Genomic DNA, 17,361 nt, shown 5'->3' with positions numbered 1-17,361 from the left:
ACGGTATACGGATTCAGCTGTTTAAAAGGATATTAAACACATACAGGGCCAAAGACTCCCACGTATTAAAGATGCTAAGCCACTATGCAGGCTAAAAAAAAAGCAGAATATCGATCTTAGGTGCCATCGTGATTAGTGGCGCCGGTTTAGGAGTCCAAGGAACGTAGATGGCTTGTGCTTAGATACAGGCGCTGGTAATGGCCACATGGTCCGAATCGTGCCGTAATAAGAAAGTCAAATCGAAACTAGGCAGGGTCGCTTCAAGCGAACATATAATGTCCAATTCGTCCATTTTCGACTTTTACAAGCAGGCGTATAAGAGCCTCTTTGCCCAGACGTGTACGGCCTCATGAGGAAGGCCAACATGGTGTTCTTAAGAAAATGGAGCACAGACAGAATTTCAGTATGTCCTACCAACAATCTTTTCTTTACTGGTTGCGTCCATCGGCATGACTTCTAGCAGTGCAGCGAAAGGCATACTTACCCTTTCGGTGAGTTCTCGGTGCCCCTATCGCTTCGTGCTTCTATAGCTGACAGTAACGCGCAGTTTAACAACCATATCATTCACCACGGGTTTCTGTTTGTGCCTGATCCGCTTCAGACAGTTGTGTCGCAGGCGACAAAAGTAGGTAATGACTTGGCTACGGAGGCCACACGTGCGACGGATCAGGCCAGCAGCCTCATGAGCAGTGCAACGGCGGCCGTGGATCATCTCGTCGATCAGCTACTACCACGCGCGGTGACGGTGGGTACGAACAAGGCATGTTTCGACTTCGGTCATGAGAAATGTTACGGGTTCCATTTTATGCAGCCCTTGCTCTGGCTCTGCTTCAGCTTTTTTTGTGCTCGCCTACGCACTCGTCACCTTGGCGGGTCGGCGTCGACGGTTGAGTTTGCATTTCGCCGCGTTAGGTTTCGGCATACTGGCTTAGGTCAGTTCGCTAGTATCTGCATTCTTCGTAATTGTTGTCCACTGGACAGCCAAAGAAATCGACAGGTGAGCGGCGGCAGCTTGAAGAGGGGCCTGGTATTTAACCTTGCCTTTACGAGCGTGGCGGTGGCTACGATACATCTATTTCTCCCAGCTCAGGAGCCTTGATCCGGTTTATCTCGACTGGCTGGTCCGGTGGCAAACCGCAAAGGTCATGGGGGCAGCTGAAGTAGAGTCGCTAGCGGGCCGCTCACCAAGGACATGATGGTATTCCATTCCAGATATTGTAAAACCCGAAATGGGTGTCGCGGGTGCCGTTAGTTAGTTTGGGGGACGTAGCCTGCTCTGTTTGGTCATTGACACCAACAAGTACCGTGCTTGTACCCCAACCAGTAACAGGCACTAAGAATGACCTTTGGAAGTCCCTACGTTAATACATGCTAATTTCCGGCAATACAGTCGTAGTCATCAGCGTATATATTATCAGCGGTAATAATATTCATCGGATCTCTCTAGTAAATCCTCGAAGCGGCAGTCTTCCCACCAGTGGTCGTCTTCCCCACAGTTGATGCATCGGTCGTCATCGTCCCTTTTTTTGCGACCTCTTAGAACAGTGTCTTCCAGTGCATGACAGTCGACCAGCCAATGGCTACGATGGTCGCAGCGGTAGCAGCGGGAGCCGAGAAAGCGCTGCCGGCCAGTGGGGATTCGCTCGAGCATTATCGTACGCCGGGTGCTGTGTACTGCCTCGCTTTCGTAAAGTTTTTAATCAAGGGAGTAAGATTGCGAGAGTTGCGCGCATTGACTCACTGGAGACCTTGCATCGATAGTTGCAACTCGTCTGCTGCAGATAGAATTTTTTCTACACCAAGATTGACTTGAATGCAAGCATCAATAATAAAACAAATTTATTTCTCAGGAAAGATACTAACTTGAACTCAGTGTGTCCACAGCTCGCGTAGTGTTTTCAAGCAATTTAATGGGCACGTATTCTAGAAGCTCTTTCGCATAAGCCGCCGCAGTAGCGGACGCGTGTCGTTGCCACCGATCATTCTTGTGTGAATCGGCGTAGTCACAGATTCCCCGAATGACCAAGCAAGGAAAAGGGTCCATCAGGCCGGCAGCCTCCATTTCAACACAGATACAGTCTCTCCCAGCGGACTCTGCGATCTTATCGCGAGTGCTAGTATCCTTTGTAAGTGTGTTTCCCGAGGCGATGATGCCGTAGTGAATTTTGGGGTCAGTCGTGATTCGTGTATCACGCTGAATTTGCTCAGATGAATCACAGTTATCGCAGTTATGCCCACCTCTATGATCGTATGCAGGCGAAAATAGCCGATCGTTCTCAACCCCTTGATGAACGTAGCTAGGTTCTTTCCCCCTTGGTTTCTTCATCTGCGGCATTCTAACCCACATCGCCTCGAGAAGGTCAGGAACTTTTGGTGTGGTCATCTCATGTTCTGACTGTAGAGCGGCCAGTGCGTTGAGTAGGACCTGGGGGGGTTTATTCAGCACACCTTTCAACTCGAACTTCCCATTCGGCCTGGCCTTGCCAAGATCATACTGAACAACACCACCGCTGGTTCCCTCGGGTTGGCTCACAACTACATCACCTAGCCGAACATCTTGGTCATCGTGTCGAGCGATTCCGCCCCCAATTCCAACGAGAAGCCCAATTTTGATCGCGGGTAGGGACATGAGCAGGTTAAGGGCCGTCGTCGTCGCAGCCGTCGTGCCATACACGCCGGCGGGGAGTGAGGCTATGACGATATTGTGCTTACCCATACGGCCCCAGGTGTAAGAATTATTATCGGAGGGATGCTGTTGAAAGTCTGCCGGCGGTTGGTGGCGGTCATCGAGTTGGGCCGTGGCAGCAGCCCGCTCGAAACGAAGTGCGGCAATCCACCCTATGGTATATGATTCTGAGCTTCCCATGGCAATCATGGTCAACGTCGGCCAAGAATAGTCAAAGGTGGTTAAGGCAGGGTTATGAAGATGCGGTCAAAGTGTTGAACTCGCGTGCGTTGTCCGTCACACAACGTAGAGAAGACAAATGAGGGGTTGACTGGTCAGGCTGCAGGACGCTTGCTGGCGTCGGCGCGTGGCACCGACGCTGTGGTGCAACATCTCACGTGCCCCGCGCTGTACAGTGAGAGGATCGCAATGGACACCAAATGTAGTCGACCACATGTAGCATAGCTGCAAAATGACTATGGTGCCGCCATGGCCGGCTCTGTAAAGAAGGCGTAATTGATGAAACGGCAGAAAGTGGGCGTAACTGGAAAGACTTAGTTGCGGCTTCCAGCGGCATCGTTAACTAAATATAAGAGTATGGTAATGGGAGGTACGGTACTGTGCTCCGTTCCAGCCGGGCACTTAGCAGTTATAGTAGCGAAAAGTAGCGGTTTCACACACACCTTACAAGTAAAATGAACTACAGAGGAAGGCGAAACGAATGTCCCTTTTTTTGGTTAACTAAGAATAATAGTTGACAGCCATTTTAGGCTGCCGCGAAGCGCTCCAGTACCCACTTGGTATCTGAGACTTCAAGTGGAAATAGGCAGTTGATTTTATCTGTTATTTTTAACACATCTACACCAATTATTACTCCCCTGTGAACAAATCTGCTTCTGGCGATGCAGGAGAAAGAGGCTTCCATGATGGAAAATCATTTTCCGAAATCAGCCATTTGCTCCGATCCTGCCTTCATGTTTTAGTTTTGCTCTGAATTATTACGCTAGTATTAATACATGGACCTGATGACTATATCGGCCAAAAGGAGACCTATCCACTTTTTTAATAAGGTAACTAACTGAAAGGGACATTTATTTCGCCTTCTCGTGTAGAAGCACCTATGTCACTCAGTTCGGGTTTTACTGAAGCAGTAACCAGCTGTTGGGCTTGTTAAGAACAGGCAAAAAGGGAACCTCACAGCTACAAGCTACTGACTTCGTGGCCATCACTCCACTAAATTTATGCTATACCCAAGCCCCGCGACACCCATTTCGGTTTTTATGGTAGGTATATTTATAGATCTTAGACGCTGCGCCGCCGTTTAATTTGACTGTCGTCGTCGTCGCGAACTCAGAGGGACCTAAATCGGCCGGCGAAATTGAGCAATTTGATTCGCAACCTCAGATTACGCTCTCCGTGAATGATGTCCTTCAACTTCAGGAAGTCTGTCGACATCGGAATTACACGATACGTGCAGAGGAATGTAGAGTGCAGGAAAATCTGGAGCGTAGAAGAATCGGTAGTACAGTAAAAGGAAGCAGAAAGTATATATTCATTTATTTATAGCTTATTACGTCTGGAGGTCTCCGGCCAATAGGACTCACTAGCTTAGGAACATGTTTGCTTTCATCCTTATCGACTTCTTAGTCACCTTTCTTCGTCTTCCCATCTCCATCCCACCGCATTCACTTTGTAAACCGGAGACTTTTTGCTAAAGTTACGTCACGTGGCGGCACTTCACCAACCACGGCAGGCTTCTAGCGATTAGTCTCGTCTTCACAGCGTCCCTCTACTTCTAGGTCTATCTCGCCGTGCGTGTGGCAGGTACACTACTCACCTACGCTCAAAGCTGATAAGAGATCAGCGAATGGCGGAGCGCTACGGTGCAGCCTCTTCCGGCTCTAGTCCCGGCGTACCCCATAAAACTTCGCCGCTCAGATTTTGCCCATAAGCAGCGTTTTCCTACTGCATAGACTACGGGCCCGCTTTCTGCTCCTCTCATCACCCTGTTGGGATGCTGTATGCACAGTAACTGACACGCGGCCAATGGCGCGCATATTCTCGCCATCGATTCCGCCAAAGTAAATGAGGCTCCACCGAAGACCGCTATCTATTCAAACAAGAAAAGTTATGAGCAGTAGATAGTGACTCTCCAACAATAAATAAGTCTTACTTGTTTTTTATGAAGGATCAGTCGTGCATGAGAGCTGGTTCCTGCTCTGGCGGCGTCGTGCGCTAAAACGTTGGCAACCAGGAAAACGAAAAGATCGCCGTAAGTAGAAATCAACGGTCAGAGCAGCGAACATAGGGTCGTTGCCGCACAAGGCAACGCAATAGACGAGACCGGATTTCAGACTCACAAAGGGTGATATTCGAACGACATTTGTCGCGAGCGTTTCGCTGGGCGCCGGCAGCTGCATTCGATATTCCCAAGACCGACACACATACTGAGGTGGCACTGGCCAAGCTTATCACAAAAAATGAACCCAGATATAGACCGGAGCGGCTGCACCAAGTTGAGGACCGAGACAACGACAGACACCCCTCTATTACGTCACAATGGTATTGTCTACACGCACCCAGAATGTATGAGAGACGTACCGCTGGAAAAGATTGACCGTTACCACCCTTACTGGGAGAAGTTTTGGCCGGATCTCCAAGCTTTGGTGAAGCAAAGCCAACAATTCTGGATGGATAGATATAACGCTGACCGCGAAGTGGATGACAAGAGCAAGAGGTATTACTATAATCGCCAGGTCAATCGCGGAACCACGATTTTGGCATTTCTTGCGGATGGCAAAATCAGTCCTTTTCAGCTATTAAGCAAGCGATGTATGACCATTGTGGGAAAAGGGAGCATCAGTTCATATAACACTCTTTATTAGCTTTGTCATACCATTGAGGAGTTGGCCAAGTTCAAGCTCGACGTCGAGCCCATCGATTGGTTGCGACAGCGCCTCCACGCGCTCAGAGAAGAGCAGGTTCCAAAATTTAATCTTTCCAGGATTATTGAAGACTTTTATCACGATCCTGAGCTCGCTATACTACGAAGCAAATCCGGATTCAAAAGTATTGGTCGGCCTCTTAGCCAGACAAACGACAATTCAAAGATACGACATGTTCTAAAGCGCAAAGCGTCACTTTCAACTGCTACGTCTGAGATTTCGCTTGAGGCTGCCGGTTGGCAGCCCGATTTGAAGCTCAAAAAAATGAATGTGTCAGCAAAAGACGAAACAAACTCGAGTGTTTGCAAAACTGTCGAGCATTGGATGATTTGCTCGCGCATGATTGCCGCGCAAATTGGCAGGAGCTGGCAATGCGAAATCCATCCGAAGAACTCACTAGGTTGACAAGCATCACCCAAATGATGGCCAACTAGAATCAGAGGCAAGAGCTACAGCTTTGCCGAGTCAAAGACATGGAATTAGTGAATCAGACGTGGCTCAAGATACATTCCATGGTCGAGGCGTCTACTGGAAAACAACCGAATCGCAGTGAGTTCTCTTCGCTGCGATTGCTAGACGAAAATTCTGTGCGCCTTAGCACCGAATTCATTTTCTGGTGACCGCAAAGGTTGAGATGTTGTCACGAGTGTCCCTGAGGTGACGCAGCCCCTGAATTGAGCTCTTCCTTGGGCGGATTTGCGAGACGCTTGAAATCCGGGCAGTGTCCATGTGAAGTTGGACCTGGATGGAGACATAGTTGTGTACGTAGGCATTTCCCATTGAGATAAAATATATCTGAGAACACACGAGATACTATTTGAACATTGGATACTGTGCGAAACAAGTTGTAATCAAAGAAAACTCTCGTTCGTGGCCCGAGGTGTCACACCCTGGAGACCCTTACACAGCCAAATATCGCCTCTGTCAGCAGGTCCTGCAAGCCGCTCGAATGAAGACACGCGGATTGTGGATGGCCTACGATTTATTGGGGAAGACAATGGCTCGTCCACGAATTGCATCCACCAGCAGCCATCAATAAATTTCGACGCACCCCTGTCCTGGGAATATGAACAAAAGTTCAGCGCCGTATAACAAAAACTGAGACGACCTGGTGCATTCTGCGTCCGTTGGTGCTGGCGTATGCACTTCTTGGGTTGCGTCGGATCTTTCGTCAGTACCGATTGGAAACCTACCTTCGGCTACATTCCCTCTAGCCATGGAGGTCTCATCGACTCCGCTCATACCACACTCCCGGGAGGCGCGCAGAGGCGAATTGATGGCCGCCTCACCTTGAAAATTGTCTGATGTGGCAGTTTCCCGAGCATCGGCGCCCTGAGGTAATGGATCGGCCAGAGGCGGGCAATGACGGAAAGCCGAATGGACCTCGTACATCTGGTTTCCTGGCAGCTCTTCGCGTTCTGCTTGATTGTCGTGTGCGCAGCCATGATTCTCTAGGCTCACACCGTCGGAAGACTTGCGCTTTTTAGGATTCTTCGGTGCTGATGCACCCTCTCTTCCCCCCGTGCGCGCCGCAGTACTGGCTTCTTGGTCGGAAGCCTTGCGCTTCTTGGTCTTGCCTGCCGATGCAACCATCCTGGGCCCTTTGCGCGCCGAATTTTTGGCTTTATCGTGCGGAGCAGGGCCGGTATTTGCTGGGTTGACGTCTGCTTCGACATCTATATTGCTTGCGGTGTGCGCATTGGTGTGTGCATTGGTGGTCTGCGTGCCTGCTGGGACCTCGTCGTCGGAGCTCTCTGAGTCAGGAATCTCCTTTTGCCTTGTTCCAACCGGCGCTATGGCCGGCTGCCCAGCATTGTGCTCCTGTGGCTGCTTGTCGTCAACGAGATCAAGTTCACCATTCATGTCGCCAGCAGGTTGCGCCCGGAACGCAGCTTCGCCCGTGTCATCTTGAGAGTCATTTCCCCCCAGCTGAAATCGAACTCCTCTCGGTACTTCTGCCTGCGAAGAAGTATCCGAGTCATCGTCATCGGATGAATCATCGGAGAGATTGATTATAAAGGTCTTCTGGTGCTGCTCGACCTTGGAACTTGCAGGCTCATCATTCTGAGGGCCCGCGGGTCCAGAGTTTGCAGTTTTTTTGCGAGTCAGTCTTTGGGAGGCGGAAGCTCCGTCTCGCGTGTTGGCTGGTGGCATTGTCACGCTCGGTGTCGAGGGTCTGCTGGGTGTGGAAAGAAGGTGAAGGAGACAGGGTAACGAGCTGTGACGATGGGCAAACACGACCCTTTTATACATTCTCTGGTCCTGTCTCTCACATGACAGGGCAGTGATAGCACGTGAGACGCGAGTTCTCGATACTCATTTGTTGAACTGCAGCCGTCGCTTGCAGCCCGACCAAAATTTCGTGGCTTGACGGAGCCGACAGAGAGACTGCCTTCTGCGTTGGCAGTGCGTAGGCTACATTGCCTCGCGGACAAAGCCACAATCCTCGCTCGAGAGTCGTAATCTATGGTAAAGATCGACTTGAATGCCAGGGAGATGCTCCAGAATAGAGGCGCGCTCCAGGTGATCACTGTTCGGTCCCAAAAGTAAGCCACGAAAGTCCTCTTACCTCTGCCTGTCATATGTCGAACAGCTTTGCGTTCTCAACAGATCCTGCCCTACCAACTCTTTATGTAGGTCAATGTACCCCGAACCACCGACATAGTGAGGGGCGGTGCTGTCAGGACGTGGACATTGCTGTTTTTGCACCGTCAGTGCGGTTGCCGGACAGCCAACCCGAGAGCGTTGATGGAGCGAAGCTTGCTATTTCCAGCGAAGATTTGCAAGGGCGCGGGCGTGGCTGCCACGAGTCTCATTCCTCTCGGCCTTCATTCCAACTTCAGCATGCCCTTCCACTATCTAACCCTAGCTGCGAAAGCCACAAGTTTGTCAGTTGCACCGCCAAACGACCCCGCCGCCGTCGAAATGTGTCTTTCGTGCTGGTGAGGGCATCGTCATCAGAAGCGACAAGGCCGAAGCACACCAAGAGATGGCCGTGATTGAGTAGTACTTAGAGATGTATGAGCTTGTGACGAGCTGTATTCGTTCCTTGATTTGGCGGGTGAACATGGGCCGACCGCCTTGAGCTATCACCTGACTAGGCTGCGCATTTGCTCCTTTGTAGCAGGTATTTGGAATCTGGCATCGGGCCAGTTCGGGTAGCGTTTTCGTTTGCATTCGCCGTAGACGGGAATATACTCGAGAAAGGGGGGCAGGGGGGACGAAGGGGAGGCCGCTGGTCAATACGCTGCAGTATGCGCTTACTTCCAAGCACTGACAAAAGCATGAATAAGCTGCTTCATCCACTGTACCATGTGAGACGAATCAAAACAGGAAAAATTTGCCTCTACGTCAAGAGCAAAAGCGTCCGGCGCCTCGGCTGTCCGTGATTGAGGGCGACAACATCGTTTCTCGGGATGTAACATATCCGCTCGATGCCTCTTTTTCATTGCCTCTCGGGCGACTTCCTCGTCCTGCTGTATTTCAATAAGTTTCTTTTCGTGCTCCCTCTTCAGAGCTCTGCGCGTTTCTTCAAATTTTCTGTTTGCAACTTTCCTCTTTTTCCCTTTGAGACTTTTCGTGGCAGATATCTGTTGTTGATGCAAACTCACTCGCTGAGCTTTTCTCACTTTGCCAAATGCTTTTAATCTGGCCCCGAGTTTAGCCTCTAAATCGGCTCTTTCTCGTTTATGCTGCTGTGCTTTCGCGATACGATCTGGATGCAGACCGCCAGCGGATGTGAAAACCTCCTGCACCGGTTTACACGTTCCAGGCCGGGATACAGACGGCGATAGCAGCGGCTCGTGTAGTTGGTAAAATGCCCAATTGGTTGTTGTCGCCGGATGGGGTGACTGTAGAGACTTCCTTCTTTTAACTTTTCTCCAAGGCATGGTTGGAGGTCGTTCACCATATTCGTCGATCCAAGAGCGAACAGCGTCTTCCGGCCAGATTTGATACCTGAAATCAGAAGCTTCGGCGACATTCGGATGGGCTATTTCAATTCTAGTAACTGCCCGGTTCCCCAGTTCCCCAGTGATGATTGGTGCCTCGATGCATTGGAAACTGGTATTTCCATCGGGATGGAAACGCTGGGGTGGCGGGTTAGACAGCACTGTCACAACCTCGCCCTGACTGATTCGCAAAGCAAAGAGCGCAGACGCGCCATGTATGTAATCGATCCATGCCGCGTGGCTTTTTTGCTTTTGCGGACAGAGCTGATTTTTGGTATCCATGTATGCTCCCATGGCAGTAGTCAATGTCTGCAAGTCATGAGCATCTGCCCACTTCTGTGCCGCTTCGCGGGTCATTCCTGTCCACAGCACTTGTCTATCCGGGACGCACGATTTCTGCAGTTGAACCGCTATCGAGGCTATCTCCGCAGAAGAAAGATTGCCGTGGATGAACTGCATAAGGGCATCCGGGCATTGATTCATCGAGTCGCATATGAGAGAAATAGAGACCGTAGGGGGAGCAGTTTTCCTGCTCTTTTTCTTCTGTTGCAGTGCCATAGTGATGTAGACAGAGCCATTGCATGTTAGCTGTCACGATATTAGGTCAGTGTTCTGACTACGAGGCTTAATGAGAATAAGTAGGAGAGGCACAGTTTACACTAACCCTTATGCGGTCAGCACTCGGTACTGGAATGCGTATACGCAATCGCGCACGTCATAAATTATTGGCTCAAAACAATTCTGCCATAGATTCTTCACAGTAGGTCAGTTCCAGTAGAGGAGGGTATGACATAAATGAAAAGTAAGGACGCCAGACGACTGAAATTTTCAGTTAGTGCGTAGCTCGCGAACGGTCAAGAGCACAAAGGCCGCCCAGATTGTGACCCTATGCTCGCGGAAGCATACATGATTCTGCAGATTAATAATTCTGAGCATTTTGTGGGAAGATTCCACCCGATGAGCAGAGAGCCAGTAAGCCAAGAAATTGTCGAAACTGCATAAAGAAGTAAACAAAGTAAAGGTCTATATGCTTCTCGATAGATGTAGGTTGATATAATGCTGTATGCGCATACGAGCAAGGACCAGACGCTAGCGACGAAAATGAAAATCCATCGATTGTCAGCTTCGTTGACAACTAATTCTGATTAGATATTCCATAATGCGATATTATGCGAAAGAGCCAAAAGGATATCTTACTCCAAGCGGAGAGAACAATTTGGATGGCGACTAACAGAAGAAGCGCCGCACGGATGGTACTGTACTGTATGACTCCAATGACACCGGAATTCCACCATGTTACAGTACATACAACCCGTATCACAGTAATACGTGGTTACTGGCGTAGTGTGAAACTGTAATGGAGGTAAATTCGATCGAGGTGCACCATGCGACATGCTTTTACCCGCCTCTGCATCGATTTGAGGGGCATTTTTTGGCCACCAATGGGCGGGACCAGATTCTACTGCCCGCCGTCCCATATCACGTATAGATCGAGGAGCAGCATGAGTACTGTAGCTATCCTTAGCTGTCTCTACCCACAGCACACCCCCGCCCTTGCTTGATGAGCTGCTTTCTGCTCGCGACCGCCACATAGACCTCGTGACACTGCAGGTCGTCGCCCACGTTCCTGAGCTATGCCCAGCTGTTCAAATAGCCTAATCAGGGTGGTAATATGTCGAGGTCGAGTCCAACACGGCCGGAGATAGCTTGGAGTTACTTGTACGATAAAGCAGTCGCGTTCACCAGCCAACAAAAGTTTTCTTTTCTCTCATCGTCCAACGTCTGCGTGGTCGGGAATGGCTGCCGTCCACTGCGCCGCTGCGGCGCCTCCACTAACCTCGCGCCGGAATATGCTTCGCCCATGGAGTAAGTATGCGAGGACCAAAAATGCTAGAAAAGGAAACGAAGGCTCGTTTTCATCGTCTGCGCTCGTGCAGGTCTCGCGTCGTGCTGGTCACCCCGCCGACGGCGCCGGGCAATGCGCCTCGCGCTACACGATCTACTCGAAGTATATTTCGCTGCTGGAAAGCATTACATGCCAAATACCAGTACTTCTTATTTCACACTGTGCATTCGGAAAATGTGATCCCTGCCAATCCGTCGAACTTGAGCGAAAACAATTGCATCGCTATTGCTTCCAACCACTCTATCGGCTTGCACAGGCTGTCTGGACGCATTCTGGATTCATTTGGCATAATTTTGTATATATGGCTAAGTCTGTCGCTTCGTGTATTTGCTCAGCTGCAAGAGTCTCGTGACCAGTAAATTTTGCGCACATCTCGACGTGGCTAAATTCGTAATGGTATGGTATACTGGCGAAACCGGCCTGCGCGGCGTTGCTGATTACGAATCAGACTCGTCGCCTGGCGTGTTCCGGCGCTTTGTATTGCGACAAAGCTGACCTGAGGACCATCTACAAGCGCCAGGGCACGTCACGATCCCTGGCAGCAAAGCCGCTAGCTGGCTTGCGAAAGCCGCTTCCTCCTAGAATACCGACCGAAACAGCCGTCTGGCGCTTAGCAGAGACGAAACCGAAGAAGATACGCGGCGTTGGCGGCAAGCTAGCGCCCGTGAAAGCTCCTGACGCGTCGACTTCGGCGATCCCTCGCAGGGCTCCGGCGGAACTACCTCGACTGATAGCGACCAAAAGCGGCACAGGCATCTCGAGGCATTCTAGAATCTCAACAGACCAGAAAGAGTTTGCACTTGTGGATATGTGGGCACCAGGAAGCCCACACCATAACCATTTCCAATAACTGCCACTCCAGCGCATCAACTTTACCAAAGTTTCTTTCAGTTTCCATCAACGTCAAGCTTTCGGACCCGTACGGCGGATGCTAGGCGAGACATGGCTGTGTGCAGAAAACAAGAGCCGGTGAGGTGCAAGGCTTGAAGAGACGGGCGCCTCAATATCGGAACCGTGCAGGCGGTGCAGTTGCGATGCAGTCATCCGTAGCATACTCCGAATGCCTCCCCTCGGTGAAGCCCGATGATGCAGCATTCACCCTTTTCAGTCGACCTTTTAAAAACACGTCCTGGCATGTCGGTGACTGGCTCATGTGTCAAAGGCATCAATAAACTCACCAGGTGCTCGAAAATGCAAAGCAGAGCCCTGAAAATGGATGCTTCAACAATCACAGCCCTGGTTTTCGGTACTGTTTCCCTTGCGATCATGCTCATCGGACTCTACCTCGCCTTCACACAACTGCAAGTTTCTCTTCTTCAGATCTCCTTGCGTAGCATGGTATTTTCACTCGGGATCTGTGAGATTGCTGGCAAATACAACTAACCACAAATGTATAGACTATACGCCGGCAAGTCGAGAGCAACGATCCTGGTGAAGGACATCAGAGCCACGAGCAGGCAACAACGGCCGATCGAGGAAGGCTTTTGTGAGGAACTTTCCGCATGGGCATAGCTATCACATCGGCCAATACCACATTCAAAACCCGCTCTGTTAATCGCTGAAGGCGAAAGTCTTCGCATGTCAGCAGTACATGGCCCTTGTCGCTTGTCTATGCCACCCATGCGGCTTGGCCCGATGCAGAGCAGATGGAGCTGCGCAGTCAATGGCTTCTGTGGAAGACTTAGAGCTTTTTGAACATATCCACACTTAGTTTGTGCCATCTTTTTGTCTTCTTTGAGTAGTATTCATGATCTTAGTAAATCTTGATTAGATACGGCCATATCTGGCCATCGATGTACTTGTTCTGCGCTGCCCTCAGGCTCGAGGATACAATTATATGTCGCATATCCGTTGAGTTCTATTGTCACGATAACCCCTTCTATTATTATCTTGATATGAGCTTCTCTGTTTGTGTATGTAGCGCTACGATTTCTGATTGAAGCGCCGGCGCCTGCTGGCACTTGGTCTCCGGAAGAAGGGCCCGAAGCCGAGGAAGGAGACGAAAGGTCAACGTGTGGTGTGTATGCGGCCTGCCTGACCATGATGCGCCAACATGTCTAGGTATAGCAAAGGCATGAACCCACCCGTCTTGCAACATTCTAATGTCACTGTTTTATAACGGCTTTGCTGGGGCGCTTGTCGGCTCTGACTGGGCCGACTGGTTCAAACATGCGGCAGGGCCACCAAGTTTAATGTGGGCGCAATTCGCAGATACAGCCCAAGACGCCTGAAGTCTCTTAAGACTTTAATAAAGTATATCAGTTATATTTTAAGCCTCTCCCCTTAACCGATCTACTTCTTCCTCCCAACACGTAAAGCTCGTTACGATTCTGAAAGAAGGTTGATCCTCTACCAGACGACTACTTCCCTGAGGAGCCTCGACAGAAACAAGCAGCTAGTAAATATTTCAACACATTGTTTACTGAGTCTGTCAACGATGTCCTGGGCACAGCCTTCCGCCTTGCTGCCTCAGAGAAGAGGCATATCTTGGATGATTTCGTCGTCCAAGCAGTCGGCTTCTTGTCTTTGAGACAGGTCATAGCAGCAGCGAGAAAGTGCTCGAACCGTCACTGCCGTCGCATAAGCCTTGACCCTTCTTGTTGTGTGTTGTCGCGCTTCCTGTCCGCAGTAGGATCCGGGGTAAAGCTCTTGCCAAATTCCGGCAGCCAGGCCTCGTTCTACCCTGGCCCCATCCACCAAATCAGCGGGGAAAGAGAAAAGTCAGAGAGGGAGATGTGCATTGTCTGATTACGGAGAGATTGCAAATTTCGCTTCTTTTGTGGCTGCGGTTGAGGGCATTAAATTCCGTCCGGTTTTCATTGTAATTCTTACGGTGCAGCCTACCTGCTGTAAGCACCTAAGTACCTGGTAATTACGGAAATCGGGGCAGGGCAATGTACCTTGGTAGGTAGGTACCTAGATACGTACTATACCTACTGTGACGAGAAAGCTGCGGGGACTTCGTAAAAAAACCTGCGAAAACTGGCAGCTCCCAGGTGGGCCTTAGCAATAAGGTAAGACGTATTATTGCGACGACAAAACTGAGGGGACTTGGCAAAAATCGGCGAGAACTGGCAGCCGCAGGGCCGGACTCCGACTGGTAGCGTTGAGGTTAGATCTGGCCCGGTAATACCTAGCTGCGAGGCTCGGTCTGCGCCAAAGCTCCGTCGATTTGCGAAGGCAAAAAGGCGGCAGGCTTGGACGTCGAAGAAGCAGGCTGGCCTAACTGCACGCCTTTCCTGTCCCTCGTGGATGGACCGGCGGCGCACGCACTTCGTATGCACTCCTTCACCGGTCCCCCACCAGTCCGCCCTCCGCCACCCCTGGTTTGCCTCCAATGGTGTGCATGCCCCTGAGTAGGCTGCAAGCTGACGGAGAAGGGGCGGGGGTGGGGGGCAGAAGGACAAGAGGGCCGCACCCTGGGAAGCTTCACACCCTAATGACGAGTTACCCATCTAGGAAATTCTGTAATTTTCTCGGCCTAGTGTCTTTTGCTAGCTCCCGTTTGCTGTGCACATACATGGGCAATGAACCATTTAAATCCTCTGCCTCACTCAATACACGTGCGGAAGAAAAGTGTACATGAGCCAGGTTTGGACGTGCGCTCCTCTGCGCCATGTGATTCAACTCATTCAAGGTGGAGGCCGAAAGCCGAGGCGCTATAAGACAAGCCAGCTCGACAGACTTGAATGCGTTACCGTAGGCACTAGTATTAAGAACACATACAGTGTAAGCATCATTGTGACGAATAACACGGTGCATCAACTGCTGTGCTGCAATTGATGGGGACGGACTACGAGCTCCATGTGGCTGTCAATTGGTAGCTGTACTGCATGGGTTGCGACCTGCTGACAAAGATACAGCGTTCCAGCGAGAATCGCAGGATTATGATGCTATCAGAGCTTTTTTGCGTCCTGCACATCGGCCGCTCCTCCGTATCACATATTGCAAAAACTGTGCTTTGCGGTTGGCGGCCGCGATACAGATACCCTCCGGAGAGTCCCTTCCCCAGAACAACAATATCGGGGCAGACAGCGCCCTCAGATTCGAAGGCAAAATAGGTTCCAGTGCGGCCGCTTCCACACATAATCTCGTCAAAAATGAGGAGCACTCCGTATTCGTCACAAACACGGCGTACGCCCTCGAAATAGCCTTTAGGAGCAGTGATGCATCCGGCCGTTGAGCCTCCGACAGTCTCCGCCACGAAAGCCGCGATATTCTGCCGCCCAATCCTGCGAAACTCGGCTTCGACCTCGTTTACCAGCCTGGCAGTATACTGAGCCTCGGTCTCGTTGCTTCTTGGTGGCGATAGGCGTACGCGGACTTGACGAAACTCACGTCGAGTCTGTCGAAGGCTTTCTCATAAGGCCTCGTCCTGCCTGGATTGTCGCTTAGACACATGGCCCCGATGGTGTTTCCATGGTATGATCTCTCCCTAGACACGAAGTGTGTTCTATAAGGGCTTTTGTTGGCGCGGTGGAATGCCACAGCAAGCTTCATGGCGGCCTCGACGGCGTCACTTCCGGAGCTCGCAAAGTACGCCTTAGATAAGCCCAGAGAAGGGGCTCCCAGAAGCAGAAACTCGGCCAGGTCCTTCGGAGGAGAGGTTGTGTGCATGATGGGGTGGGTGTAAGCAGCTTTGTCTAGCTGTTCCTGGATAGCGAATTTTACGGTCTCGTCGCCATGGCCGATGATCGCAACACCACAGGCGTCCAAAACAACACGACCGTCACTCAGTGTCGAGCAGGCCCCTGATGCCGAGGAAACTAATGCAGGGTATTTCGTGGGTTGAGTGTGGAGGAGAGATGCCTCCGATAGGCTCTTAGGCTCTCCGTGATGCTGTGAGCCGGTTTCATGGCTACGCAAGCTGTAAGCTTTCGGTTGTAATGCGACAAAACCCTTCTCGAAACTGAATACAGATTGCTACTCCATAGGTTGACACTAGGGGCCAAACCGCGTCTTATTAATACATACTACAATTTCTGAGCCTAGATTTCCTGCTCAGCCAGGCAAATTGGGAGAAACAAACTTTACTGGTGAGCCTGAACAATGGCGGCTATTCCCGCCGAAGGGTGTCTCGCCACCTTGCCGACGCGTCAGCATCCGTTTTGTGCTGCATGTGCAAATTGCATTGTGTGTTTGAATAGCTCTCGAGCGACATGTTGACCATTACATTAGATTGAAAGCCCTTTTATGCTTCTCTGATTCCGCTCTCCAGGTGCACCACCCCCCACCAGGTAGATTAACTTGGGGCTACGAATGCTGCAGCTCGGCCCATTTCGCAGCAGCAACTGGCCACAGCCTAAGTGATGGTGACTTTTGGCACTGCACCACCACAAGCCTCCAGTGTTTGCTCTCCACGGCAAGCCAATGCTCTCCAGGCGCGCCCGCAGCGACGACAAAAGGCGGCGAGCATCGCATGGTCACTGGCCCTGGCAAAGCTAGGTAGCGGTCGACAAGGCTCAGCGGAGATGTTATCGGTGTAATCACCCGCCTTTTGCTTGGCTTGGTGTGGTCGATCCTTTCGATTTGCCGTAGTGGTGGTCTTGTAGATAGCTAGCAGCCACAAGGGCTAGAAATAGCGGTTAGCCCTGCCGTTCTTGGTACTGAAATCAACTAAAAGCACCGGCTGCACCCAAATCGGTTTGTACAGGACCAGCAGCGATCTTCTAGCCATACTTCTACATGATGCATCCTATTCACACGGGAAGCACAAGCATTGAAGACGTCGACATGCGCGTCGGCGATACGGAAATCGAAGAATGGCGACTTAACTCTGAGTTGAATGAAATCAAAATAGAGCTGCAATTGCAACAAAGCATTGCGAATCAAGAAGCAAGTCTCACGAAACTGCGGATTATGATTAGTGGCAATACTGAGTCTGTCTTGGAATTT

General features: G+C 50.7%; 6 protein-coding genes across 6 annotated transcripts; 1 reads left to right on the top strand and 5 right to left on the bottom strand.

Moving 5' to 3' along the window:
- Positions 1–1,858: 1,858 nt before the first annotated feature.
- Positions 1,859–2,875, bottom strand: BBA_09204 (ankyrin repeat protein; the record flags this gene model as incomplete). Its single annotated transcript, XM_008604301.1, has 1 exon — positions 1,859–2,875. The coding sequence occupies one exon, from the start codon at positions 2,873–2,875 to the stop codon at positions 1,859–1,861; it is 1,017 nt and encodes a 338-aa protein (XP_008602523.1).
- A 2,270-nt stretch (positions 2,876–5,145) lies between these two features.
- On the top strand, positions 5,146–5,825 carry BBA_09203 (uncharacterized protein; the record flags this gene model as incomplete). Its single annotated transcript, XM_008604300.1, has 3 exons — positions 5,146–5,508; positions 5,551–5,734; positions 5,794–5,825. The coding sequence occupies 3 exons, from the start codon at positions 5,146–5,148 to the stop codon at positions 5,823–5,825; spliced, it is 579 nt and encodes a 192-aa protein (XP_008602522.1).
- Positions 5,826–6,250: 425 nt separating this feature from the next.
- Positions 6,251–7,764, bottom strand: BBA_09202 (uncharacterized protein; the record flags this gene model as incomplete). Its single annotated transcript, XM_008604299.1, has 2 exons — positions 6,251–6,351; positions 6,804–7,764. The coding sequence occupies 2 exons, from the start codon at positions 7,762–7,764 to the stop codon at positions 6,251–6,253; spliced, it is 1,062 nt and encodes a 353-aa protein (XP_008602521.1).
- A 1,106-nt stretch (positions 7,765–8,870) lies between these two features.
- Positions 8,871–10,496, bottom strand: BBA_09201 (uncharacterized protein; the record flags this gene model as incomplete). Its single annotated transcript, XM_008604298.1, has 2 exons — positions 8,871–10,148; positions 10,467–10,496. The coding sequence occupies 2 exons, from the start codon at positions 10,494–10,496 to the stop codon at positions 8,871–8,873; spliced, it is 1,308 nt and encodes a 435-aa protein (XP_008602520.1).
- A 1,477-nt stretch (positions 10,497–11,973) lies between these two features.
- BBA_09200 (uncharacterized protein) lies at positions 11,974–12,222 on the bottom strand (the record flags this gene model as incomplete). Its single annotated transcript, XM_008604297.1, has 1 exon — positions 11,974–12,222. The coding sequence occupies one exon, from the start codon at positions 12,220–12,222 to the stop codon at positions 11,974–11,976; it is 249 nt and encodes an 82-aa protein (XP_008602519.1).
- A 3,037-nt stretch (positions 12,223–15,259) lies between these two features.
- BBA_09199 (aminotransferase class-III) lies at positions 15,260–16,083 on the bottom strand (the record flags this gene model as incomplete). The annotated part of the gene is made up of 2 exons (XM_008604296.1): positions 15,260–15,731; positions 15,785–16,083. 2 exons carry the CDS (start codon positions 16,081–16,083, stop codon positions 15,260–15,262), a joined length of 771 nt encoding a protein of 256 aa, XP_008602518.1.
- Between the last annotated feature and the right edge of the window lie 1,278 nt (positions 16,084–17,361).

This window comes from Beauveria bassiana (assembly GCF_000280675.1).
Source record: "Beauveria bassiana ARSEF 2860 unplaced genomic scaffold BBA_S00047, whole genome shotgun sequence".
In the NCBI taxonomy this organism is placed as follows: domain Eukaryota; kingdom Fungi; phylum Ascomycota; class Sordariomycetes; order Hypocreales; family Cordycipitaceae; genus Beauveria; species Beauveria bassiana.
This window is presented reverse-complemented; position numbering and strand designations above follow the sequence as displayed.